Consider the following 24,438-nt stretch of genomic DNA (forward strand, 5'->3'; position numbering starts at 1 on the left):
GTATGCTAAGAGACTACTTTTTTGTTCTACTTTAGTAGAGATGCGCGCGTTTCTCCAATTGCTGCTACCAGAAAAAGTAGCCGCAAACTGCGTCAACAAATGAGTCGCATCGCGTGACTTTTCTCATGCCACTGCGGTCTGCGCTGCACGCAGCACGCGCCTCGGCGGTGCGCAGCCATAGGAGAGTCATGACAGAAAGAAAGAGAAGACAGACAAACCCAAACGAGGGATGGGGGGGAGAGGAGGACAGACAGGGTCCCCACCTGCACGAGCAGGATTTTGGAAGGACGATCAGGGGGACAGGTGGGGCTCTCCTGCTCCTGACAAGGGACACGACAGGCTCGCAGCGCGGTGCACGGTGGACTCCCAACTCCACTGGCGGCTCATCTCAGTCTAGCGACCTGCCTCCAGCTTCTCACTGGCAGTCTCTCGCAACCACAGGCACACTGACACAGGGGTGGAGAAAGAAAGAAAGAAATAAAACTGACAACCCAAGGGAGGGATGGGAGGACGGCACGCCGCCACCACACAGGGATTTTAAGGAGAGGAGTGTGGTGCGCGTGTGTGTAAAAAGAAAGAAAGAAAACAGACAACCCAAGGGAGGGATGGGAGGACGCGCGTGTGTGTGTGGTGTGTGCGGGCCGATCCCTTTCTTTTAGTTGAGCCTGTGTGTGTGCCAGTCCGCGCCAGTCTGCGCCCTTGTCGTGCCAGTGTGCTGTGAGAGAGGCTTGTGTCCCAAGAATTCTTTTAGTTGCCCAGCGATCCAGCCACTCGTCGTCTCGTCGTCGCGGCCTGGTCTACCCAGCTCTCGCTTGCGACTCCTCCCGATTTGTCACGCCTCTACATATGGTCCTGGCCCTCCTCTGCCTGGCCGCGCGGTTGGCGTCTCGGGCCTGCGCCCCGGCGCGCGGCTTCGGCACGCGCACGCTCGGCGTTGACTTTGGTCTACGCCGCACCGGCCTCGCTGTCTCGGCCGGCATCGCGCCGCTCCCGATCGGCATCATCGACGACCAGTCGGCCAACCTGACGGCGGTCGCGGCGCAGGTGGTGCGCGCGGCTCGGTCCGAGGGCGCATCCCAGCTCGTGCTCGGCATGCCGTACAACAGCTCGGGCGGCGAAGGCGAGCAGGCGGTAGCCACCCGCCGGTTTGGAGAGCTTCTGGCACGTGAGGCGGCGCCGCGCCCCGTCTACCTCTGGGATGAGCGCTTCTCGTCAGCGGAGGCGTCCATGCGCGCCAACGCCGGCGACGGTGCCGCACGCGGCCAGGCGCTCCTCTCCCTCGCACCCCCCCGGCGGCCGCCCCGCTTCGCGCCAGCCCCTCGCGCCCACCGCGTGCCCTCTCGCGCCCGTCCCGCAGTCGATCGACGACGTCGCCGCCGCCATCATCCTCGAGGAGTTCTTCGAGGGCGACTTCGCCTCCGCCGAGCTCATCGCGCCGCCGCCGGAGGAGAGACGAGGGGTGGGCCTCTTGTATGAGCTAGTCATGGCCTATGAGCAACGGCCCATGATCAAGTTGATAGGCGCGAGCGCACGCGCGATTGGTGCAGCCGCCGCCGCCGCCGTCGCACGCCGAGGTGCGCGCCGCGATGATGGCGAGGGCCGCGGCGCAGAGCGGCGGGACGAGCGGCGGCGCGAACGGGCAGGGGGGGAGGAGGCGGAAGAAGAAGAGATAGGTAAAGAGCGGCCGCATGAGCGCCGCGGTGCTCGTCGGTGCGGGCAGACAGTCTCGCGAGAATGCGCTAATTTTTCCGGCCGGCCGAGACGTGCTCGGGACTCATCAGTCCTCAGAACAACAACATGTTTTCGAGCCGTCCCGCCGCCTCCTCGCTGGGCCGCCCGGCCGCTCTCGTTGCCCAGCGGCGGCTCAGCACCGCCTCCCCGCTGACGTGCATCCTCGAGGAGCGCCGCGGTCCGGTCGGGCTCATCACCCTCAACAGGCCAAAGGCGCTCAACGCGCTGTCTCCGACGCTGGTGCGTGAGCTCGTGCAGGAGGTGAAACGGTTCGACGCCGACCCGGAGATTGGCGCCATCGTGGTCACGGGCTCGGGCGACAAGGCCTTCGCCGCCGGTGCCGACATTAAGGCCATGCAGCCGCTCTCGTACATGGACATGCACAAGGCGCGACTCTTCGGCGAGCTGGACGAGCTGTCGTCCGTGAGGACGCCGATCATCGCCGCCGTCAACGGGTTCGCGCTCGGCGGCGGCTGCGAGCTCGCGATGACCTGCGACTTCATTCTCGCCGCGGACACGGCCAAGTTTGGCCAGCCAGAGATCAAGCTCGGCGCGGCACTTTCGAGACGCTTCCGAGACATTTCCGAGACAGCACATGCTCGCTTGCGACACGCCCACGACACGCCCACGACACGCCCACGACACGCCCACGACACGCCCACGACACGCCCACGACACGCCCACGACACGCCCACGACACGCTCACGGACGCGTCCGCAGGCACGATCCCTGGCTTGGGCGGCACGCAGCGCTTCACTCGCGCGGTGGGCGAGTCGGGCCTAGAGAGCGGAATAACCTCTGTGCTCAAACCAGCGCTCGAGAGGACACGTATGCGGCTGTATCCGGCTGTATGCGGCTGTATTCGGCCGTATTCAGCCGTATTCGGCTGTACTACGGAGCCCCTTGAGTCGCGCAGTGCTGTGAGTGCACGGCACGATCCTCTGCATTCACCGTGACGTTGGTGTCTTCCCACGGTAGGGAGGTGTCTAGGGAGGTGTCTAGGGAGTGTCTAGGGAGTGTCTAGGAGTGTCTAGGAAGTGTCTCCCCACTGTAGGGAAGTCGCGCGCAATGGAGCTCGTCCTCACGGGCGACGCCGGCTGGTGGCGGAGGGCGTTGCCTTGACGGTTCTGAGCGGCGGATCGCTATGCCATCAGGCGACCAGATGTCGGCGGAGGAGGCGCGTGAGCGCGGCCTGGTGGCGCGCGTGGTGCCCGCCGATAGATGAGTAAGAGGGATGGAGAGGCGAAGGCGCAGCCGGGCCACGGGTGGGGCATTGGCGCGGTGTGAGAGAGACGGGCACGCGGGGGCAGCGGACAGGCACACACACACACACACACACACACACACACACACACACACAATCACAGGCACGCAGTCTGGTGACACCTTCTGTCAACAGGTGCCCGCCGCGGACCTGCTCGACGACGCGCTCAAGACAGCAGGCAAAGATCGCGGCGCAGTCCCCGCCCGTCGTTCAATTATTATCGGCTGCTAATGGCTCGTTCTTGTCGCAGGCAAGATCGCGGCGCAGTCCCAGCCCATCGTGGCGATGGCGAAGACGTGCGCTCTTCACACCTCGAGCCTCCACACCTCTCCTCAGGACACCTCTCCCCCTCACACCTACACCTTTGCTCTCACACCTCCGCTCTTCGCACCTCTGCTCTCCACACTCTCTGAGCGACTCTCCCCTTCACACCTGTACTCTTCACGCCCCTGCCCTTCACACCTGCAGGTGCGTCAACGTCGCCTTCGAGACGTCGCTCGCCGAGGGCTTGCGCTTCGAGCGCGCGATCTTCTACTCCACCTTCGCGACGCACGACCAAAAGGCGGGCATGGCCGCATTCGCCGCCAAGGAGAAGCCAAACTTCAAGAACGAGTGAGGTGGCCGGGGCCTGGCGGCGGCGCACGGAGCGGCGCAACGCGGCTGGCGGCTGCACAGGTCGCTCTCGCGCTGCGGTGGACGTGGGCGCCACTAGCAGGCCGCGCATCAGAGGGTGATTGGAGCCCTGTACTGACTGGAGAAGCCTGTGAAGAGAGGTGTGGAGGAGTTGCAGTGCGCTACGTCTCAAATAGGCGCTGTTTTTTGTCAGGATTAAAGTACACATACAAGAAGCTAGTAGCTACGCGCGAGGACCGTCGCTTCGACCGCCGTGGTCCGGGTCAAGCCCTGCAAGCGTCTGCCCTCGATGGTGCCGACCCACGCGCAGTGCTCGCTCCGGTTCATCCGCCTCCCCAGCGCACCGAGCTCCCTCCGCGCCAGAGGTAGCGCGTCGGGAGAGCAGCCGCCAGGCGAAAACACGATCGGCCGGTCGGCGAGGAGCATCGCGCGGTGGCATCCGCTGACTCGCAGGGCCGCCTCGAGCTCCCCAAAGTTGCTCACCGCGGCGGAGACGTTCTCGGAGCCCGCCTTGACCTGCACCGCCTCGCGCCGCGCCGCCTGCCACCGCTCGAGCGGCGGCGCGCCCAGCGCGGCGAGCAGGTCGCGCAGCACGCCCGCCATGTCGAGCTGCATCGCCTCGTATGCGACGTAGCGCGTCACGCCGCGGCCGGTCGAATGCGCAAAGTTCTCTGCCACCTGAGCGATGCGCTGGTTGGCCAGCCCCGCCAACCGCGTCTTGAAGAGGAGGAGATGAGGCGGCACCCGCATCACCAGACGCGGCTTGCCGCTCGCACTGCTGCTCGCACGTGGGCTTGGGCGCGCCGCGACAAAGGCGTGGGTCTGGCTGACAGAGGCGTGGGTCGGGCTGACAAAGGCGTGGTTCTGGGAGCCGCACTCGGTGCGGAGCAGCGAGAGGGCGTGCTTGACGTGGTTGGTGCGGAGGAGGACGACGACGCGGAGGCGCGGCTGCAGCGCCGCCAGGGCGGCCAGGTGGCGCAGGTGCGGCTCCGAGAAGGAGGCGAGCGACACGCCCGTCGCGCGGCACGGCGCGGCCGGGCCCGGTTCGCACCCAAAGCAAAAGGTTCCGTCCCGCCCAGCGCCGGCGGCCGCGGAGGGCACGAGCTGGCCCGCGGCGGAGAGGGTGTGAGTCTCTCGCTTGTCGGCGTTCGGGTTGAGGCGGCGGTCGCAGCCGCAGCTCGTCTCCAGGTAGCGCACCGTCATGCTGGGCTGCGCCAGCTCGACGCTCGTGGCGAGCCCCCGCACGCGGATCGGCACGCTCTCGACGCCGGCGGGCAGTCTCCGAAGCCCGTCGGCGGTCTCGTTGGGGCCACCTCGCATCTCGCCCTTCTTGCGAAGGCAGCGCTCGTACTCAAAGGCGAGGGCGCAGCCCGGCATGGCGCTAAAGCGCTCCGCAAGCCAGAGGCTGCCCATGTGGTAGCCCTTGAAGAGCACGAACTGGGACGCCATGCCCAACGGGCCAGGAGCGGGCGTGGGAGAAAGGTATGAGGCAGGCGAAGCTGCGGAGGGCGCCAAGATTTAGCCCGGGGGAGGGGGGGCGCTGACGGGTTGGGACATACGTCAGTCAGGGGGTCTGCTATCGTAGCAGTGTCAACCCGACGGGCAGCCATTCCTTTCGACACGGCAGCCGCGCTTCTCCCGCGCGCTACTCGCTGACCCTCGCCCGCCCGGCTCGGGACACGTCCTCCTTCCGCCAGCCAGCAAGCAGCCTTCCACGCGCCACCGTCCAACTCTCTCTCTCTCTCTCTCTCTCTCTCTCTCTCTCTCTCTCTCTCTCTCTCCCTCCCTCTCTCTCTCGTGCAGGCCCGCCCGGCTCGGGAAAGTCCTCCTTCGTCGCCGCGCTGGCGGGGCACTTGGGGTACGACATCTGCGTGCTCAACCTGGCCGAGCCAGGCTGCGGGCCTCACCTCCGGCTCACCTCGGCTCACCTCGTCCTGCCTCGGCTACACCTCGGCTCACCTCGGCTCACCTCGGCTCACCTCGGCTCACCTCGGCTCGCCTCGGCCCATCTCGGCTCACTTCGGCTCACCTCGTCCCATCTCCTCCCCTACCCCACGGTACCCGAACTCACCCTTCCCTACCCCACGGTACCCGAACCCAGGGCTGACCGACGATCGCCTCTCGCACGCCCTCACGCACGCACCCGCCGGCTCGCTGGTGCTGCGTGAGGACGTCGCTCCGCCTTCCAAAAGGCTCTTTGAGAGCCTTCCGAGACCCGTCCGAGACCCTTCCGAGACCCTTCCGAGAGCCTCCTGATAGCCTCCTGATAGCCTCTTGATAGCCTCCTGATAGCCTCCTGATAGCCTTCCTCGGCCCTTCCAACAGGACCGCGACCCGAAGGACCGCCGCTCCTCCTTCGCTTCCTTCTCCGGCCTTCTCAACGCGCTCGACGGCGTCGCCGCCGGAGAGGAGCGCCTGCTCTTCATGGTGTGAACAGCGTCTCTTCACACCTACTGCTGTGAACAGGCGTCGCCGCCGGAGAGGAGCACCTGCTCTTCATGACGACGAACCACATCGAGAGGCGACCCCGCCATGACCCGCCATGACCCGCCATGACCCGCCATGACCCGCCATGACACGCCATGACCCGCCATGAGGGCCCCATGACCCGCCATGACCCGAGAGGACCCGAGGTGACCCGAGGTGACCCGAGAGGGCCCGAGAGGACCCGAGGTGGCCCGAGAGGGCCCGAGAGGACCCGAGACCATCCGATACCACCCCCTAGGCTCGACCCCGCCATGATCCGACCCGGCCGCGTCGACGTCATCCACGAGGTTGGCGATGCGACGCCGCACCAGATGCGAATGCTCTACCTCAACTTCTTCCCGGACCGGCCACAGCTCGCCGACGCCTTCGCGGAGGCCCTCTCCGGCTCCTCCGTCTCGATGGCGCGCCGCTGCAGCCCCGACCTTTGCTCGCCCTCGCGCGACGCTGCTGTGACTCGCGGAGGCGTTTCTTTTTTCTAGGCGCTGCTGCAGCCTCGTACCTGCTCGTCTGGCGCCACTCGGCGGAGCAGGCGTGCGAGGGCGCGGCAGAGCTGGCCACCGGGGTGGCGCAGGCGAGGGACACGCGCGCGATGCGGCCGCGGCCGCCGCGCCGAGGGAGGCAAAGCCAAAGGGTTGGTAAAGAGTGCTGCGCCTAAAAAATTCTTTTCTCGCGATGCCCACCGCATTTCGCCCGCCGCAAAAAGGGGGCGACGGCGGTTTGCCCTCGCCGACAATGCCACTGCTCGCTCTGGGTGGGTAAAGGTGTGAAAATTGCGCTGGCCCGCAAGCGATCGGACGAGCATGCGCAGCAGCAATCCACAGGTACCTCTGCTGCAGGCTGGTGAAGAGGCCAGGCGGAGCGGCTCCTCAGAGAGCTCCGAGCGCGCCGCCGGCCCGAGCCCCGCTCATGAGGCTTATCTGCCGCCCACACTGGAGGCGGGTGAAGAGCGTGATGCCGAGAGCGACGCCGACTCTGTCCACAGCGATGGCCGGCGGGACCTTTCGTGCCACAGTCCGCGCAACAGCAGCGGCGCCGGACCGCCGCCACCGATCGACGAGCTGTCATTCGAGGACAATGCGGATGCCTTCCCCGAGCCGTTCGAGGCGACTGCGAGCGCGCCCGCGCACGGGGCCTTTCCGGACGAGCGGAGCGGCGGCGCCGCCAACGCCTCGCCTCGCAAGCTGACCGGCTACTCCTCGGAAACCCTCAACCGGCCGCGCCTGCCTCCGTCGCACCGCCACCCGATGCCGTCCTACGGAGCGGCACGCCGGTCTGCCGGCGTGAGCGCCAAGCGGCGAGGCGGCTCGCGGCCCCGCGGCTCGTATGCCGACGAGGCGCGGGCGGGCTCGGGGGGCGAGTCGAGGACGCCAGGTGAGCCGAGGAGCCGGGCGAGGCTGCAGGGGCGGTCCCGAGAGGACTCGGGGGAGCTGCTGCAGCGCTGCACGGTGTACTGCTGCGCGCTGTCGCTCGACCTGAAGCGCCTCGCGCAGGAGAGCGGCGCCTGAGTCGAAGCGAGTGTGTGGGTGAGGACTGAGAGCGAAGAATGGCTTACAGGAGACGCCTCGGGGGCGCGTGTGCACCGTGTACAAGGACGGCCTCAACACCGTCCTCCACACGACCCTCGCTCCCCCGGCCCCGGCCCTCGCTCCCCTTGGCCATTCTGCTGATGCGGGGCGGGAGGAGGGCGGCGAGGCGGCGGAGGGCGGCGGCGGCGCGGCGGAGGGCGGCGGCGACGCGGCGGAGGGGGGCGGCGGCGGAGGCGGCGGAGAGAGCGGAGGCGGCGGCGAGGCGGCGGGCGGCCGCGGCGGCGCAGGCGGGTACGACGACCGCGACGAGCACGCTTTCTTCTTTTCGTACGGATGCATCGTCTTGTGGGGCTTTGGCGAGAAGGGCGAGGGGCGGGCCGAGGCTTGTCCGAGGCTGTCCGAGCTGAGCCGAGGCCGGCCGAAGTATTAGGCGAGAAGACGAGGCACGAGTCGCGGCCGGCCGTGAGCAGCGTCTCTTCACACCTGCAGCTGTGAACAGGGGAGGAGGACGAGGAGCGAGTCAAGTCCAAGGTCAAGAGCGACTACTCGCAGCAGCCGCTGATCTCCGACGAGGACCGCACACACACTGCCCGAGAGCACTGCAGCGCCCCGAGATTGCCGCGGAGATCACCCGAGATCACCCGAGATCACCCGAGATCACCCGAGAGGGTCCGGCCGCACGGGACTGCTCGCCGCCGCCGCCCGTGCGCCGTACGACCCCGTCCCCTACCCCCACAGTACCCGAACCCTGACGGACCCCGTCCTCTCCACAGGTGGACGACTTTGCGTTCGCGTACGCGCCGCCGGGGATGGGGCGGCCGGCGCTTCACAAGGACATCATCATGCTCGCGACGCGGCAGGTGGAGAGGTAGCCGAGAGGCAGCCGAGAGACAGCTGAGAGGCAGCCGAGAGACAGCCGAGAGACAGCCGAGAGGTAGAGCTCTAGCCTAGAGACACCGAGAGACAGCTGAGACAGCCAAGAGACAGCCGAGAGTTACGAGAGACAGCGGAGAGACAGCCGAGAGACAGCTGAGAGACAGCCGAGAGACAGCCGAGAGACAGCCGAGAGACAGCTGAGACAGCCAAGGTACAGCCAAGGTACAGCCGAGAGGGCGGATCGGGCGGCCTCGGCCAGTCTCGGCGTGTATCTCGGCGTATCTCGCCTGGCAGGTGACCGAGAAGCTCGCGATCTCGTTTGGGCTCGCGCAGTCTGCGAAGCTCGGCGTGTTCGAGCGGACCATCGAGAAGCTGATCGCAGACACCCGCGACATCCCGGAGCGGATGGCGCGCAGCGGCGCTCCTCTCGCTAGAGGGGGAAACACGTATTCACGTCTCCCAACCAGCACTCGAGAGACACGGGCTCCGCTGTCTTCCGCTGCCTTCCGCTGCATTCTCACTGTACTCCCATCCGTTGTCTTCACGCGGTGCTCTGAATACACTACACGAGACCGTACTTCACGGCCCTCGTGTCGGCGTATGACACACAAACGCACAATCCCGGGGCCGAAATCACAGTCACAGTCAGCCACGCAACACGGGTCCCAGGGAGCAACAACCTAACGCAGGCTGCTTTCGCTCGGGCGCTCGGGACATGTTCTGGTGTCCTCGACCGCGGCCGCGTGTCTGCTCCTAGGCCAAATCTCTCTCGGGCGGCGCGACATCAAGCGGATGATCGGCCAAGCGGATTGTTTGATGCGCCGTCCCGGTCAGATGTCCCGAGATGACCCGAGAGGACGCGGCGTCTTCTAGGCCAGCTGTTTGTCGACCGCGCCTCCATCAACCTGCACTCGGACATGCTCGAGCACCCAGACTTCTTTTGGGAGGTGAGAGAGAAAGGAAGAAATCAGACACGGGTCCTGTCGAGAACCCCGAAAGAGGGTGAGGGCACGAGAGGACCCGAGAGGACCCGAGATGGCCCGCAATCTCCCGCCACCTCCCGCCACCTCCCGCCACCTCCCGCCACCTCCCGCCACTTCCCGCCACCTCCCGCCACCTTCCCCACTCTCCCGCACTCTCCCTCACTCTCCCTCAGGATGACGAGTGGCTGGGCATCTACATGCGCGTGTCCAAGTACCTCGAGGCCGAGCACTGCGGTGGGTCGGCGGCCTAGGCTGTGAACGGCGCCTCTTCACGCCTCGAGCTGTGGACAGGTCGAGCGGCGGGTGGACGTGCTGAATAAGCGGCTCGACCTCATCAAGGAGCTTTTCGACATGCTCGCCAACGAGCTGCACACGTCCCACTCCAACATGCTGGAGTGGTTCGTCATCGTCCTCATCGTCGCCGAGATCTTCTTCCAGGTCACACACACACGCTCACACACGCACGCACACACACACACGCACACACACACACGCACGCACACACACACACGCACACACACACACGCACGCACACACACACACGCACGCGCACACACGCACGCTCACGCACACACACACACGCCCCCCCCCCCACACACACACACGTGTGCTCCGTGGGACAGCCCTCGGCCCACACTTGCGTGTGGAGATGTGCATACCTCCAACCTCCCTCGAGATTCCTCGAGATGGCCTGAGATTACCCGCGATTCTGATCTCTGCTCCCAGGTACTCGAGCTCGTTCAGCTCGAGCGGAATTGAGAGGCCGGCGACTTCACCCACGAAGCCCACCGTCTTTAGACCACCCGTATCCTCGGAGAGGTGTGTCACTCTGCGCACCCGCTGTCCAGTCGCTGGCTTTTGGCATGCGTTGCGTAGCGCCGCGTAGCGTGTCCTTGGCCTTGCTCGCCAAAGTCGAGCCAAAGTCTCTATCTCACACAATAATGTGTTGTGCCCTCGCCTCCCCACGAAAGAGATAGAGACTACACGGCTTTTATGTGTGCGGCGTGGATCAGGAGATCGTGGGGCGACCGGGCGCGCATGTGTGTGCGTACTGTAACTGTCTCTCTGACCAATCGTGCTTCGTGCGCACGACCCACTAGCCACGCTAGAGCCCCTGGTAGGAAAACCGACGGCGTCTCTAGTTGATGGAATCTGGGTTTGGAGATGATGGAGGGAAGACGGAAGATGGCCTTTGGCCTGTAGAGGGTAGACAGCGTCCTAATCTAAAATCTGAGGATTCAGGATTGAGGCATGGTCGTGGCGAGCAGCGACGGCCACTCCGGCGCCGCGTCGGCAACATGGGAGCATGTCCACCGCCACTTCGCGGTCGCAGCGCTGTTGTCGCCCGAAACGCCGCATGTACCTCTGGCGCGAGCCAAAGATCGACTCGCATGTCGATTTCGACTTGACGGCAGCATGGAGGCATCACGTCTCCATGCTGCCGTCAAGTCGGAGCCAGTCTGCGGCGACCACAGCGCTTGCAGGAGGTACATGCGAGCTTTTCAGAGTCAAGCGATTGCGCGAAATCCCAGAGTGGTGGATTTTGGGGCGCTGTCTACCCCCGAGGCGGCGGAGAGTGCGAGCGTCGCCGCTCTCGCCGCCGCCGCCGCGCCGCCCGCCGCCGCCGCGCCGCCCGCCGCCGTCCCTCTCGACGAGCTTACCTCGGCGACCGACGGCTTTGCCGAGGCGCGCAAGGTGGGCGAGGGAGGCTTTGGGCGGGTCTACCGCTGCGACGCGCTGCCGTCGCTCCCGCGCGTCGCGAGCGGGTTCGCGGTCAAGAGGGCGCTGGTCGGTGTCGGCGCCCAAGGCCTCGCCGAGCTGCAGAGCGAGGTGCGCACGCTCAGCGCGGCGTGCCACCGGTCCCTGCTCCCTCTGCTCAGCGTCTGCTTGGCGCCGGCGAGAGCGTGCCTCGTCTACCCCCTCTGCCGCGGCGGCAGCCTCGAGGACCGCCTCTACCGCGCTCCAGCCGCGATTTTCGTTTTCAGTGGGGAGGTGGCAGACCTGATCTTAGAATCGCTCACACCCCCTTCCCTCTCTCCCTCTCCCCTTCGCCGCCCCCCAAAAGAAAACGGTTTTCTCCCCGCGGCATCAGCCAAGTCGGGCTCGATCCGGAGCCAACCACTGCATGTGCAAGGACATTCAGTTGTAAGCCGTGACCAAATTCCGATATGTTGTCGTGCCGTGCCTTTAGTCGTTGTCTATTCCCCGCGAGAAGGGAGTGGTGGGAGCTGAGCTTCGTCCACGGGATGCTCACCGGCCGCGTCTCAACAAACGACGAACTGGCCCTGAATAGACATAGCAATGCGCGTTGATGCAGTCCCCAGTCGATTACCCCCGACGGTACAGCATCCTTTTCATGACAGAATACGGAAAGAATACGCAAAAAGAATATATATGTATTAGTAGGGAGGCGAATGTTGGACGGAGGGTGGACGCGTCCAGAGGGGGGTATGGGCTTAGATAGTACTCGGCGAGAAAAGCGTATAAAGGCCAACGGGGAAGGAGAAAACATCCAACTGCCCCAAGTGCTCCAAAGCCGTTTGAACCCCGCCCAGGCTGCTCTAGGAGCCTCTCCCATTGCGGTCCGACTGGGGCCGAGTCCGCGGGGCTCGCACGGTGCACGGGCCGGCCGCGAGAGCACGTACTGTGTGCGCGCGCGGGCCGCGGGGCGAGTGACTTCGAGAAGTCACTTAAGTGACTTCTCGAAGTCACTCCCAGAGCAGACCCCCCCCGGGGGGGGGGGGGACACTGGTAGTGATGTAATCACCCGAATGCCGCCAAGAGGCGGCGGGAGGGTGACGAGGCGAGGGGGGTGGCGGGTTGGATCACGAGGAGGTAGAAAGTCGGGCGCGAGTGGGCGAGGGAGCGGCGAGCTGAACGGGCACGTTTCGCTGCGGTTGTCGAAAAATCATTTTGTGTGTGTGTCTATGTGTGTTTGTTGTCATTTTGTGCGCGGACTTGTGGCCGCCAAGACGCGCTCGCTGTGCTGACTCTCACTAGCACCCTCTTGGGGCCTCTCCTGACCGCTGTGGGCCTCTCCAGACCTCCTCTTGCCTATGGGAGTACCCCATAAACACATGGCGGCTGCCCAGCCTACGGGCACAGACTCCGAGGTTGTCCTGCTGTACCGCCGGCCCGAGGCCAGCACCAACCTTGTGCAGATCTCGGGCCTCTCCGCCAACACGTCCTCGCACAGAGTCGAGGCGCTCGCGGCGCAGTGTGGGCCGGTGAGCAGCGCGTTCATGCACCAGGCGGACGGACGCAGGTGGGCCAACGTGCAGTTCTACAGCCGGCTCGACTGCGACGCGTGCCTGCGCACGCTGCACGGCTGCGTGCTCGACCACTGCCGACTTGAGGTGCGGAGGCACGAGCTGGCGAACGCGTCCGCTGCGGCGGCGCCGACGCCGGCGCTGCACGCCGTCCGGCTGATGAACCACTTTGTGGGCTTCGCCGGCTGGTCGAGCTCCATCCTCCGCGTCGAGAAGGAGTACCTGCGGCCGGACGGCGCCGGCTGGGCCGCGGCGTATGCGGCGAGCGTGGAGGTGCGGATCTAGGCGAGATGGCGGCCACGAGGAGGCGTCCCGTGGCTCTCGCGAGATCTATCCGAGATATGGCCGCGCCGTATACGGGCACGAGGACGCGCCCCGCCCCCGTCGGCACCCTCCCTCTCCTTTCGGGAGCTCCCCTCGCCTACAGGGCCCTCGGAGCCTTCCCAGGTGCAGTGCGGCGGCGCGCGCGTCGCGGGAGAGTGTCTGGCGACCCGAAGACAGGAGGCGGCGACCGAGGCGCTGCGCAGCGCGTCGCGCGCGGCCCACCTCGGCGCCCTGCGAGCCGCCCTCGCGCAGATCGCCATCGTGCGCGTGCGCGGCCAGACCGTCGTCGAGGTCATCGAAGACCCGAGGCGAGATCTAGCCGAGATCTAGCCGAGGGTCACGCGAGATCTGCGTTCGCAGACTCGAGGTCTAGCCGAGATTGATTCGAGATTCAGCCGAGCGCCGGTTCTTTTAGGCCGGACTGGTCGAGGGAGGACCCGAGGCCCGCGACGGCGCACGCGGCAGCGCCGGCAGCGCCGCCGCCATCCTCGAGCTCGCCCGTGCTCGTGGACTAGGCGCGTGCGTGGAACGCGCCGTGGCGGGGAAGCGTTGTGGTGCGCATGTCGACCCCGCGCTGTGGGGAAGGTGTTTTATGAGCGCTTCATGATAGTCTATAGATAGCGCGATGTATCGCTGTATATTCTGATTTCTGTACGGTACGCAGGGTCTTTACAGAGTTGGTGTCGGACTCTGCATACGAGACGTAGTTCTTTGGATCTAACATATGTGAGTCTTCGCGTTCTCGCGCTCTCTTCGGGATGCGGGTGTGGGCGCGTGGGGCGCGCCGGTCCCGACCGGGACGCAAGGCTAGTTCCAATTCACTCTGACACTTGTCTCCTGTCTGACACGCTAATCTTGAAAACGCGTCCAACGGAGCTCCGTGTTGCTCCCAGCGGAATCCCCCGCGCTTCCTGCGGCCATGGCCGATGATACTAGTATGAGAGGTCATCTGGCTACCGCGAGCGCGACTCAACTCGCCGACGTCGTCCGATGATTGTGCCTCAAAGTCAGCCTCCGGAGGCTATCGTGGGGTCGAGCCGGCGGTAGCCGTGACATGTGGTTCCACCACCCCTCGCAGGCTTTGCCTCTGACCGCCACCGTTCCCAGGCTGCCTAATGGGATGGAAAGGAAGGCTGGGCGAGCGTATAGAAGCGTGCTCGACCTCGTCGTGGCAACCTGCACGTCAGCGCTGGCAGGCGCGATGAGCGTCGTGCCACCTGACCCAAGACGGGTCGCAGGCGTCGTACCGAGCGCGTCGAGACCGTGTCATGATGTGATCTGCACGGGTGAGTCACGTCGGCGTCAAAGGAGCGACGTGCGACCTGTCAGAGCTTGATCTCCGATCTCAGCGGCGTCGAGTCGTCTCCGGCGCGCGACAAAGGTACATACCCAAAGGTGGAAGGCACCGAGATGTACCTTTCTGCGCAAATGGTCAAATCAAGGTTTTGTAACGCGAGCTGTGCCACAGTGAAATGGAACTCTCTCTCGAGGTTCTCGAGGTGGATATCCTTTGGCCGCGTTGGGTAGCGAGGATTGGTGTGACGCGATCCACGCAGGCGTGGTTTCTGACGGCCGACCGTCAGTGCACGGAGTTGCCCCTTCTCCGACTGCCCCGGCTAGTTCCCGAGGTCGCGCGGGGCTGACCCCTGCGTCCCCCGAGACCTAGCGCGGGTGGGTTGGAGTGGGCTCGCTGCAAGGAAGGGCCGTGTAAGATGCCGATCCCCGTAGTCCGCCCCGCTCCTCCCCATCGGGCCGCATGCGCGGCCACGCCTCGCAGATGGAACTGAGCCCTGGTCTGACAGCCTGACAGCAAACCCCGGACAGCGCCTGACAGTGCCCGACAGCCTGACAGCGTTGACAGCACTTCTCTGACAGCCTGACAGCACGTATCTGACAGCCTGACAGCAGAGTCTGACATCAGAGGGGCTCTGTCGCTGTCAGGCCCTAACGTGACAGCCTGACAGCTGCCCGACAGCCCGACAGCACACAGTGGCCTGACAGCAGCGCTGACAGCCCGACAGCCCGACCAGCCCGACAGCAGCACAGACCATACACAGGCCGTGCAGCCTCTTTCTTGTGCCCCATGAGGGTATAACAAAACTATTACATGCAAAGACATGTAGTCATGGGATGTTCATGGGTCTCTCCTAGGGTCTCTCTCTCAACCCTCCCGCCCCACCTCTGCGGACCCGCGGCTGTGCTACTACAAATGAGAAGCTACCAGCTAGCCTTCTGGGGCCCTACAGTCATATGCCTACAGCGTCTGGGTGGGGGTGGCCGCCGCCGTTTGTGCCGCCGCCGCCGCCTGCGCCTGCGCCGCCAGCTGCGCTCCCCAGCACCCGACAGGTGGCCGTCTCGCCGACGGCACGGTAGACGCGCGCCGCGCCACTGGCAGCTCGAGCGCAGAGTACCTGCGCCAGCTCTCGATGAGTCAGCGCAGCACCGGGGTCTTCATCAACGACCCCAAGGGCCTCTTTATCCTTCGGTGGTACCGTGAGGTGAAGGGTGACGGGACCCCCCCAGAGACGGCCCGCGCTACCAGAACAGAGCGTGCAAGTACTACAAGCTGACGAGCGACAACGATGGGGAGGCCTTCCGCTGGACCAGCAACTACCAGATCATCAGCAAGGTGTACCTGAAGAAGCACTCCAGCCTGCCTCTCTGCTATTCTCTCAGTGCGGCAGACAAGAAGATGGTGACGTCCACCATGAAGAAGATGGTGCTTGGTGGGACCGGAGGCAGAGTAGAGACTAGAGTATGTGTGCTGTGTGCAGTAGAGTCCTGCTGGTCTCCTCTTGATAGTGTCATAAGTGTGGCTGGTGTGTGTCAGAGCCTGACAGCACCCCGACAGCACCACCTGACAGCACCTGACAGCAACAGCCCAACGTCTGACAGCAGCAGCAGCCTGACAGCTCTGACAGCTCCGACAGCGTCTGACAGCAACACCCGACAGCTCTGACAGCACCCGACAGCTACAGAGCCCCTCTGATGTCAGACACGCACCCGACAGCACCCGACAGCACTGACAGCACCCGACAGCTGGTCTGACAGAGGCACTTGACAGTGCCTGACAGCTGCCCGACAGCCCGACAGATCACCTGACAGCACCTGACAGCCTGACAGCCAGGGCTCAGAGATGGAACTAGCCCAAGCGAGACATGCAGTGATGAGTGAAGTTTTTGTTCTCGCTGCCCGACAGTCAGTCGCGCTCCCAATACGTGCATCACTTTTGTGACAGGTCTCAGACTTTGAGCGGCGTTTCTGGCGACAACAGCGCTGCGACCGCGAAGTGGCGGTGGACATGCTCCCACGTTGCCGACGCGGCGCCGGAGTGGCCGGCGCTGTTCGCCGCGACCACGACGGCTACTCTGATACTCCGGGCCGACCCGTCCTACCCGACGGTGGCACTCTTCCACGTCTCGCTCACGCTGAGAAAAATTCTGAAACGCCGTGCAGCAGAGTCACCAACGAGTCGGTCCGCGTGACTCCTCGTGTCCCGCACCGTTTTCACACATCCATAAACTCACTTTGGCCTTACTGAAGCAAGCCCTCAATCCTGAATCCTCAGATTTTAGATTAGGACGCTGTCTACCCCCTATCGCCGATGAGTTCTCCGGTGCGCGGTGGACCATCAATAGTTACCGAGATATGGCCGCTCAAACCTCAAAAACCGTCAAAGTCTGAGACCTGTCACAAAAGTGATGCATGTATTGGGAGCGCGACTGCAGTACACATAAAGGTTGAAGCCGTACAGACTCACCCTATACTCTCTTACGCATTCGTGATTCGTCGAACGTACAGACATCAGACTTACGTACAGGCTAGTGCCATCTGCTAGACCGGCGCCTCGCAAGCGCAACGCGGCCTCTGTGGCGGGCAGCACCCCAGCTGACCAGCAGCTTTGGAGCAGCTTGAAGGCGTGTAGCTTCATGTGCACCGCCTCGGCGACGCTCCGAGCTCGGCCTGGCAGTGTTGGGGAGAGGGGAGTGGTAAGGAGGACGGCGGCCGTGAAGGAGGGCGGTGGTGGGTGGGTTTGTTTACTTGGTGGTTTGAGTTGGGTCGAAATGAGGGCGGCGGCGCGGCACACCTCTAGGGGGGGTCCGGATACGGGGGAAGTGGCGCCGAGAGCGCTGGCAGCCAGGCTCCCACCTCGCTCATCGAGCAAGAGGAGGGGGCAGGCTCGGTTCGGGCGGCGGCGGCGGCGGCGGCGGCGGCGGCGGCGGCGGCGGCGGCGGGGGGGGCATACGGAGGCCACCGCCAGGGAGCGGCGAGGGGGGCGGCGGCGAGGGGGGCGGCGGCGAAGGCAGGGGCGGCGAAGGCGGCGGCGGCGGCGGGGGGGGCGTTACGGAGGCCACCGCCAGGGAGCGGCGAGGGGGGCGGCGGCCAAGGCGGGGGCGGCGACCGGGGCGGCGGCGACGGGGGCGGATTCGACGGAGGAGGAGGAGGATGCGTTGTCCTCGAGGGGGAGGCCGGCGTCGAAGTCAGCCATCGCAGCTGCTGCCTCAGAGGGAGGCGAAGGGGAAGCGGCGAGTGCGGCGGCGGCGAGTGCGGCGGCGGCGAGGGGAGGGGCGGCGAGGGGGGCGGCGGCGACGGGGGCGGCGGCGACGGGGGGGGCGACGGGGGCGGCGGGGGGGGGAGCGGCGAGGGCGGTGGAGGCGAGGGCGGCGGCGACGGCGACGGCGGCGACGGAGGCGACGGGGAGGGTGGTGCGGGGGAGGGAGGAGGCGGGCTGGGCGGCGGGAGCGAAGGCGGCGGCGTGGGCTGCGGCCATGGCGGCGAAGTCGACGGGGGTGGCGCCCGCGGCGGCGAAGGCGGCGGCGGAAGCGGCAGAGGGCGCGGCGGAGGGAGCGGCGGAGGCAGTGGAGCTCGGGGCAGAGCCCGGCGCGGAAGAGGGAGACGAGGAGGGGGGCGCCGAGGAGGGAGCAGAGCTGGGCGCGGCGGCGCTGGAGGCGGCGTGGGCGGCGGCGAGGGCGGCGTCGAGGGCGGCGTCGAGGGCGGCGTGGAGGGAGGCGCGGAGGACGGCGGCGGCGCTGTTGGCTGCGGGGCGGGAGGCGGCGGCGCGGAAGGCGGAGGCGTGGGCGGAGGGGAAAGGTGAACCCCTGCCCACAAGGCCCCGCCCCCGCCCCCGCCCCCGCCCCCGCCCCCGCCCCGAAACAGAGGGGGCGGAGCTCGACGAGGAGAGGGCGGATGGCGCTGACGACGATGGACCCACCAGCACCGCCAACGCCCGCTCCGCCTGCTCCTTGAGGGTGCCCGACGGGTCGATCTCGAGCATCGCGTTGGCCTGCATGACGACGAAACGCGGCTCGCCCGCCGCGCCGGGAGGCAAGTCGAGCAGCCGCGCCAGCTCATTGACGGTGGCGTGGTTCGGCAAGGAGGAGCGGGGCGCGGGGCGAGAAGCCGCGGCTATCGCAGGCCTGGAAGGCGGGGGGCGAGAAGCCGCGCATCTATCGGCGCCGCGGAGGACGTACCGGCGGACGATGCGGCGAGGGGGGTCGTGGAGGAGCAGTGCCGCAAAGTCAGCCTCGAACGCAGCTTGGTCACGCCGTCTCGCGACGCCGTCCGGACCGTAGGCATGCATCCTGATCTGCGCCCTCTCGAGCCAGCAGAGGAGCCGGGCGCGGCACCGCTTGTAGGCCACCGCTAGGTCCACTGCCAGGTACCAGCGTCGGAGCGAGCATTTGGCACAGCGACCGTCGAGACAGCATAGCAGAGGGCACACATTCGTGTCCCAGACGACGATCGCTATGGGGCCCGGTCGCTGCTTCAAAAACTTGGACGTGTGCTTTTTGCAGGCGCACGGAACGTGGAACTTGAACTTGCAACCCGGCGCCCACTGGTCCTGAGGCGGGAGCTCGATGCGAAGCTTTGCCAAGTGCGGCGTGGCGGGATCCTCGTACTCGATGGCCCTGCAAGGCCGCACGCGGCCGAGGTAGATGAGGTGCTCTGCCGCAGGCGCGAGTGTCGCCCCAGGCGCGACCAGTACCCCAGGCGGCACGACATTCGCCATGACCTACCTCAAAGCTCGAGGCGAGCACAAACGCCGTGCAAAAATCGCTGAAAAATCGGCGCGGCGTACAAATCTTCGATTACAATCGGCCGCACGTCAGGCCTGCGTCTTTTCCTCACAAAACGGCTTGCACACCGGGGACGTCGAGCTCGCTTCCGAGCTCTCACGCCGCGCGTAGGGCCCTTAGGGGCCTAGAGAACACACAACCCCCTCTCCCTTTTGAGCAGGCGCACATCGCTTCCACGGAGGGGGGCGCGCTTCTGCTCACGCCCCACCCCCCCCAGCATGTGGTGAAGCCTCTGGGGGGGTCGGGACCCCCCCCCTAGCATGTGGTGAAGCCTCTGGGGGGGTCGGACCCCCCCCCTAGCACGTGGTGTGAGCAGAAGCGCGCCCCCCTCCCTGGAAGCGATGTGCGCCTGCTCTTTCTCCCAGCCAGTAAGCTAAAAGTACGCAACGTACATTAGTGGGGAGACGACCTCTAGGAGACGGCAAATCAGAGAAAAACCCCGGAGTTGAGGAAATCGGAAGAATGCGACCCACTTCGCCACAGACGGTCCCGCGCCTCGCCACTAAGACGCTCACTCCTAACTCGCTGTGTAGCACTTCGCCACGAAGCACTTTTATCGCGACAAGGTCACACGCGGACTCTCCAGCCTCTCAGCTCACGAGCTCGCCTTCTCTGTCGCTCTCCTGGCCCAGGCCCATCAGTAGCAAGCCCGAGCTGTCCCGAACCGCACTTATCTTGGGTCTTCAAGCTCACACCGGCTCGTGATGGCACGCAGAGGGCTCGAGAATGTCCCCGGTGGACCCCATCCGAGGCGATTGTGAGGGCTTTCCGGAGGTCATTATCGGCGCCATCGACTGTGAAATGTCCCGACCCACAGCCCTCATGCACCAGGCGCATGGATGCAGTCATAATATGTAGCCCTTCTCTCCCGAAGTTTGGAGCAATAGCCGCAAAAACTTCTTGCGCACCTTGCCCTTGATGTCTCGATTGTGGACACGCTGCTCCTCCACCTCGGCGTCGTGCTTGCGCTTTTCGCGGTCCGCCGCGCCTCCTCGAGCTGCACCTTCTCCTTCCTTTGCGCCGTATAGAAATTGCGCCGCTCCTCCTTGATCACGTCCACCGACATCTGCGCCGCCTCGCGGTCCGCCGGCAGCGTGCGTGCGAGCACGTCGTTTGCGTCCTTGAGGCGTGCGTCGATGTCGGCCTCGCGCGCGCACCACGCCGCCTGCATCTTCTCGAGCTTCGCCTTTCGCGCCAGCTCCGCCGTCGCAAAGGCCGCCTGCAGCTTGTGCACCCCGCCACGAAGTACGATCGCAAAGCACGGGCATCGTGGGCGCCCGGCCTTTTAGCTCCGAGCCACTCGCGCTGGCGCGACACTTCCGAGAGATATCTTCGTGCTTTCACAGAGGCCCCCCCCCGGGGGGGGGGGGGTGGTTGGCTGGTCCCGCACTTCGCGCACTCGGGCCCGGACAGTTGGTTGGTTGGTGTGGCTAGTTCCATTTCACTGTGGCACAGCTCGCGTTACAAAACCTTGATTTTGACCATTTGCGCCATTTCGTACCTCTCGGTGCCTTCCAGAGGCAGCTGTCACCCCGCCGAGTAGACGGTTGCACACAGCAGGTGGCGCGGTGTGCAACCGTCCACTCGGCGGGGTCGCACTCGCAGCTGCCTCTGCGCGTCCTGGGGAGGTACCGAATTGTCGCCGCCGGAGACGACTCGACGCCGCTGAGATCGGAGAGCAAGCTCTGACAGGTCGCACGTCGCTCCTTTGACGCCGACGTGACTCATCCGTGCAGATCACATCAGGACACGGTCTCGACACGCTCGGTACGACGCCTGCGACCCGTCTCGGGTCAGGTGGCACGACGCTCATCGCGCCTGCCAGCGCTGCCGTGCAGGTTGCCACGACGAGGTCGAGCACGCTTCTATACGCTCGTCGAGCCTTCCTTTCCATCCCATTAGGCAGCCTGGGAACGGTGGCGGTCAGAGGCAAAGACTACGAGGGGTGGTGGAACCACATGTGACATGTCACGGCTACTGCCGGCTCGACCCCACGATAGCCTCCGAAGGCTGACTTTGCGGCACCATCATCGGACGATGGGTCGACGAGTTGGGTCGCTCTCGCGGTAGCCAGATGACCTCCCATGCTAGTACCATCGGCTAGGGCCGCAGGAAGCGCGGGGGAGGGCGCTGGGAGCAACAGTAGTGGGACTAGAATTCCTACAAGGATTCCTTACAATGGAAAAGAAATCCTAGGTACGGATAACTGTCAGACCGGCGGTCTCGCTGTTACGCTGCACCCGGGAGGGTTTTACCAAGCTGCCAGCCCAGTTCACGCACACTGCAAAAGACCACAGGCTAGTTCCATTTCACTCTGACACGCTAATCTTGAAAACGTCCAACGGAGCTCCGTCCCACGACAGCGGCATAGCATCAGACTATAATTCTCGCCTGGCTCGACTCAAGTGTCAAGCACTCTCCAGCCCGTGCGCCCACACCTCGATCTTCTTTGGCAGCAGCTGGTTCGACTCGTCCTCTCCGTGGCCTAGGCGGCCATATTCAGCCTTGCCCCAGGTGAAGACGGCGCCGTCAGCGGTGAGGGAGAGGTTGAGGTCGCCTCCCAACGACGTAGCGACGACGCGCTGGCCAGCCAACGCCTCGACCTTCTTAGGCAGCGGCTGGTTCTGCTGGTCGCCGTGGCCCAGCTGGCCATAGGCTCCAAAGCCCCAGCTCCAGACGCTGCCGTCGGCGGCGAGGGCGAGGCTGTGGAAGCGTCCAGCCGACACAGCGACGACGCGCTGGCCAGCCAAGGCCTCGACCTTCTTAGGCAGCGGCTGGTTCTGCTGGTCGCCGTGGCCCAGCTGGCCATAGGCTCCAAAGCCCCAGCTCCAGACGGCGCCGTCGGCGGCGACGGCGAGGCTGTGGCTGTATCCAGCCGACACAGCGACGACGCGCCGCCCAGCCAGCGCCTCGATCTTCTTGGGCAGCGGCTGCCTCTGCTCGTCGCCGTGGCCCAACCGGCCAAGGTCTCCGCGGCCCCAGCTCCAGACACTGCCGTCGGCGGTGATGGCGAGACTGTGGTCCTCTCCAGCCGACACAGCGAGAACGCGCTGGCCAGCCAAGGCCTCGACCTTCTTGGGCAGCAGCTGGTTCGACAGGTCCTCTCCGTGGCCCAGGCAGCTATGCTCTCCCTCGCCCCAGCTCCAGACAGCTCCGTCGGCGGTGATGGCGAAGCTGTGGCTATCGCCAGCCGACATAGCGACGACGCGCTGGTCAGCAAAGGCCTCGATCTTCTTCGGTAGCGGCTGGGTCTGCTGGTCGTCGTGGCCCAGCTGGCCAGAGGCTCCACTGCCCCAGCTCCAGACGGCGCCATCGGCGGTGAGGGCGAGGTTGTGGTCGCGTCCCGTCGAGACGGCGACGACGCGCCACCCAGCAAAGGCCTCGATCTTCGTCGGTTGCAGCTGCTGCTGCGCGTCGCCGTGGCCCAGCTGGCCACAGTAGCCACTGCCCCAGCTCCAGACAGCACCGCCGGCAGTGAGAGCGAGGCTGTGCGCGGCGCCAGCCGACACATTCACGGCGCGCTCACCCATCGAGGGGAGGCGGGTCGGCGTGTTGAGCCGCGTCACGCCCTCGCCGTGGCCGAGCAGGGCTGGAGAGTAGGACGGCGCACAGCCGCACGACGAGAGCCGCCCCTCCCCGTCGATGAAGAGGCTGTGCCGACCGCCTGCCGCCGCCCTCGCCGGCGGGTTGGACTCGCACAGCAATGCGGCGAAGCACAGCCACCGCACGGCGCAGCCCTCGCCCTCCGACTGCGCCGGCAGCTCGATGCCGCGCTCTCGCGCCCACAAGCGGATGCCCTCCAGCGCAAGCGAGGCGTGGAAGAGGAGCGAGACGGCCGCGGCGCGAGCGATGTCGACGGGGTCGCAGCGAGAGACGACGCGCACAAGTAGGTCGGTGGGGAGGTCGAGGAGGCGGGCGGGCGGCGGCGTGCTCGGCGAGGGAGCGGCGGTGGCGGCGGTGGCGAGGCGGCGCGAGCGGCGGCGCGGCGGTTTGGACATCGCGAGAAAAAGTATTTAAAAAGTACAGCGCGGCGTTTCACGAAAGCGGCTGCTGCTGCTGCTGCTGCTGCTGCTGCTGTTACGTCTTCGGTCCCCGCGGGAAGCCCCGCGCATAGGAGAACAACGTCTGTCCCACACACACACAGACGCGCACATACATCATGCTCGGGCACACCCCACAGTGTAGTGGTGTGAGTACACAATGGGCAATATGCAGCTCCATCCTCGCCCCCGTCGTCAACAACTCGCGGAGACACGCCGCAGTCCACGCCACAACTCTCACGTGGAGGTCTGGCTGGGCGACTGGCGCAGCCGCGCCCCTGCGCGAGAAGGCGCCTTGAGCACGTGCTCAGAGCTGTCCCGGGTGGCGCCGTGCACGCGCCTCAGCTTCTCCTCGATCTCCAGCATCCGCCCCTTCCGCTCTTCGCGCAGCGAGGCTCTCCGCTCCGGGGCCCGGCTGCCGGCGCGCTTTGCCCAGCGGCTGGAGAAGGGGCTCTGGCTGCGGCCGACGTAGCGGCGGGCGCTTTTCGGGGCGAGCCGGGCTTGCCTCTGCGCCGCGCGCGCCCTCATCTGCTCGAGCGCCGCCTGCTCCTGCCCCTGCAGCTGCGCGACGAGCGACGCGACTTTGGCTTGCTCGGCGGCGGCGGCGGCGGCGGCGGCGGCGGCGCCCGCCGCCTCGGCGCCGCGCGGGAAGATGCGCAGCGGGTGCGCCTGTGTGGGTTCGGGTCGGGGGGGTGGGTGGGGGGTCTCTGGCCCCAAAGGGCAAGCCGAGCCCTTGGCGACGTTGCCTCCGTGTTGAAGACCCACCCGTCTAGCGGGAGGAGGGTCGGAGGGGCAAAGTTGAGAAAGAGGTACTTTAGCGTCTCGGCGAGCCAAAAGGTGGGCATGTCGTCCCGCCGCCTCGACGGCTGTGCGTACACGTCGTCGAGGGAGGTGTACGCGCCTACCGCACCACCACCGGGACTGAACCCACACCGGGTTTGGTACTATGGAGGTATGGTACTAAGTGCAGGCGCCGTCCGAGGCGCGCGATCCCGCGCGAAACGCGGCAAACCTGACGAGCGGGATTAATTAATGGTTAATTAATGGTTAATTAATGGTTAATTAATGGTTAATTAATGGTTAATTAAAGGCGGCAAACCTGACCGGGTGGGCGGACGGGTTGGCTGGTGAGTGAGTTGGAGCCTACGAGAGGAGAGAGGAGAGAGAAATGGAAATGGGTAAGGGAAGGAAGAGGAAGAGAGGCACGCGCACATGTCCCATGCGCGCG

General features: G+C 65.7%; 7 protein-coding genes across 7 annotated transcripts in view; 5 read left to right on the forward strand and 2 right to left on the reverse strand.

Moving 5' to 3' along the window:
* The first annotated feature begins 805 nt into the window (after positions 1–805).
* Positions 806–1,748, forward strand: EMIHUDRAFT_464073 (hypothetical protein). Its single transcript, XM_005771156.1, has 3 exons — positions 806–1,266; positions 1,358–1,459; positions 1,521–1,748. The coding sequence occupies exons 1-3, from the start codon at positions 847–849 to the stop codon at positions 1,671–1,673; spliced, it is 675 nt and encodes a 224-aa protein (XP_005771213.1). The 5' UTR covers positions 806–846; the 3' UTR covers positions 1,674–1,748.
* A 25-nt stretch (positions 1,749–1,773) lies between these two features.
* On the forward strand, positions 1,774–4,318 carry ECH1 (enoyl-CoA hydratase). The gene is made up of 7 exons (XM_005771157.1): positions 1,774–2,281; positions 2,452–2,499; positions 2,786–2,818; positions 2,886–2,938; positions 3,131–3,173; positions 3,246–3,291; positions 3,464–4,318. Exons 1-7 carry the CDS (start codon positions 1,798–1,800, stop codon positions 3,609–3,611), a joined length of 855 nt encoding a protein of 284 aa, XP_005771214.1. The 5' UTR covers positions 1,774–1,797; the 3' UTR covers positions 3,612–4,318.
* Positions 4,319–6,366: 2,048 nt separating this feature from the next.
* On the forward strand, positions 6,367–7,620 carry EMIHUDRAFT_209364 (hypothetical protein; the record flags this gene model as incomplete). Its single annotated transcript, XM_005771158.1, has 3 exons — positions 6,367–6,564; positions 6,645–6,677; positions 6,952–7,620. 3 exons carry the CDS (start codon positions 6,367–6,369, stop codon positions 7,618–7,620), a joined length of 900 nt encoding a protein of 299 aa, XP_005771215.1.
* A 354-nt stretch (positions 7,621–7,974) lies between these two features.
* Positions 7,975–10,433, forward strand: EMIHUDRAFT_451211 (hypothetical protein; the record flags this gene model as incomplete). Its single annotated transcript, XM_005771159.1, has 7 exons — positions 7,975–7,981; positions 8,141–8,172; positions 8,812–8,971; positions 9,391–9,464; positions 9,674–9,721; positions 9,792–9,938; positions 10,227–10,433. 7 exons carry the CDS (start codon positions 7,975–7,977, stop codon positions 10,257–10,259), a joined length of 501 nt encoding a protein of 166 aa, XP_005771216.1. The 3' UTR covers positions 10,260–10,433.
* Positions 10,434–10,751: 318 nt separating this feature from the next.
* EMIHUDRAFT_209366 (hypothetical protein) lies at positions 10,752–11,649 on the forward strand (the record flags this gene model as incomplete). The annotated part of the gene is made up of 3 exons (XM_005771160.1): positions 10,752–10,859; positions 11,187–11,492; positions 11,635–11,649. 3 exons carry the CDS (start codon positions 10,752–10,754, stop codon positions 11,647–11,649), a joined length of 429 nt encoding a protein of 142 aa, XP_005771217.1.
* Positions 11,650–16,756: 5,107 nt separating this feature from the next.
* Positions 16,757–19,103, reverse strand: EMIHUDRAFT_209369 (hypothetical protein; the record flags this gene model as incomplete). Its single annotated transcript, XM_005771161.1, has 5 exons — positions 16,757–16,780; positions 16,893–17,033; positions 17,526–17,594; positions 18,306–18,510; positions 18,565–19,103. 5 exons carry the CDS (start codon positions 19,101–19,103, stop codon positions 16,757–16,759), a joined length of 978 nt encoding a protein of 325 aa, XP_005771218.1.
* A 4,134-nt stretch (positions 19,104–23,237) lies between these two features.
* The window catches only part of EMIHUDRAFT_464075 (hypothetical protein), a gene marked incomplete at its 5' end in the record, with an annotated part of 4,041 nt that continues 2,840 nt past the window's right edge, over positions 23,238–24,438 (reverse strand). The window contains 2 exons of the mRNA XM_005771162.1: positions 23,238–23,879; positions 23,957–24,111. Coding sequence (XP_005771219.1) covers positions 23,448–23,879; positions 23,957–24,111 — 587 coding nt within the window. The 3' untranslated portion in view covers positions 23,238–23,447. The remainder of the gene's footprint in view (positions 23,880–23,956; positions 24,112–24,438) is intronic.

This window comes from Emiliania huxleyi (genome assembly GCF_000372725.1).
Source record: "Emiliania huxleyi CCMP1516 unplaced genomic scaffold EMIHUscaffold_39, whole genome shotgun sequence".
NCBI classification, from domain to species: Eukaryota; Haptophyta; order Isochrysidales; family Noelaerhabdaceae; genus Emiliania; species Emiliania huxleyi.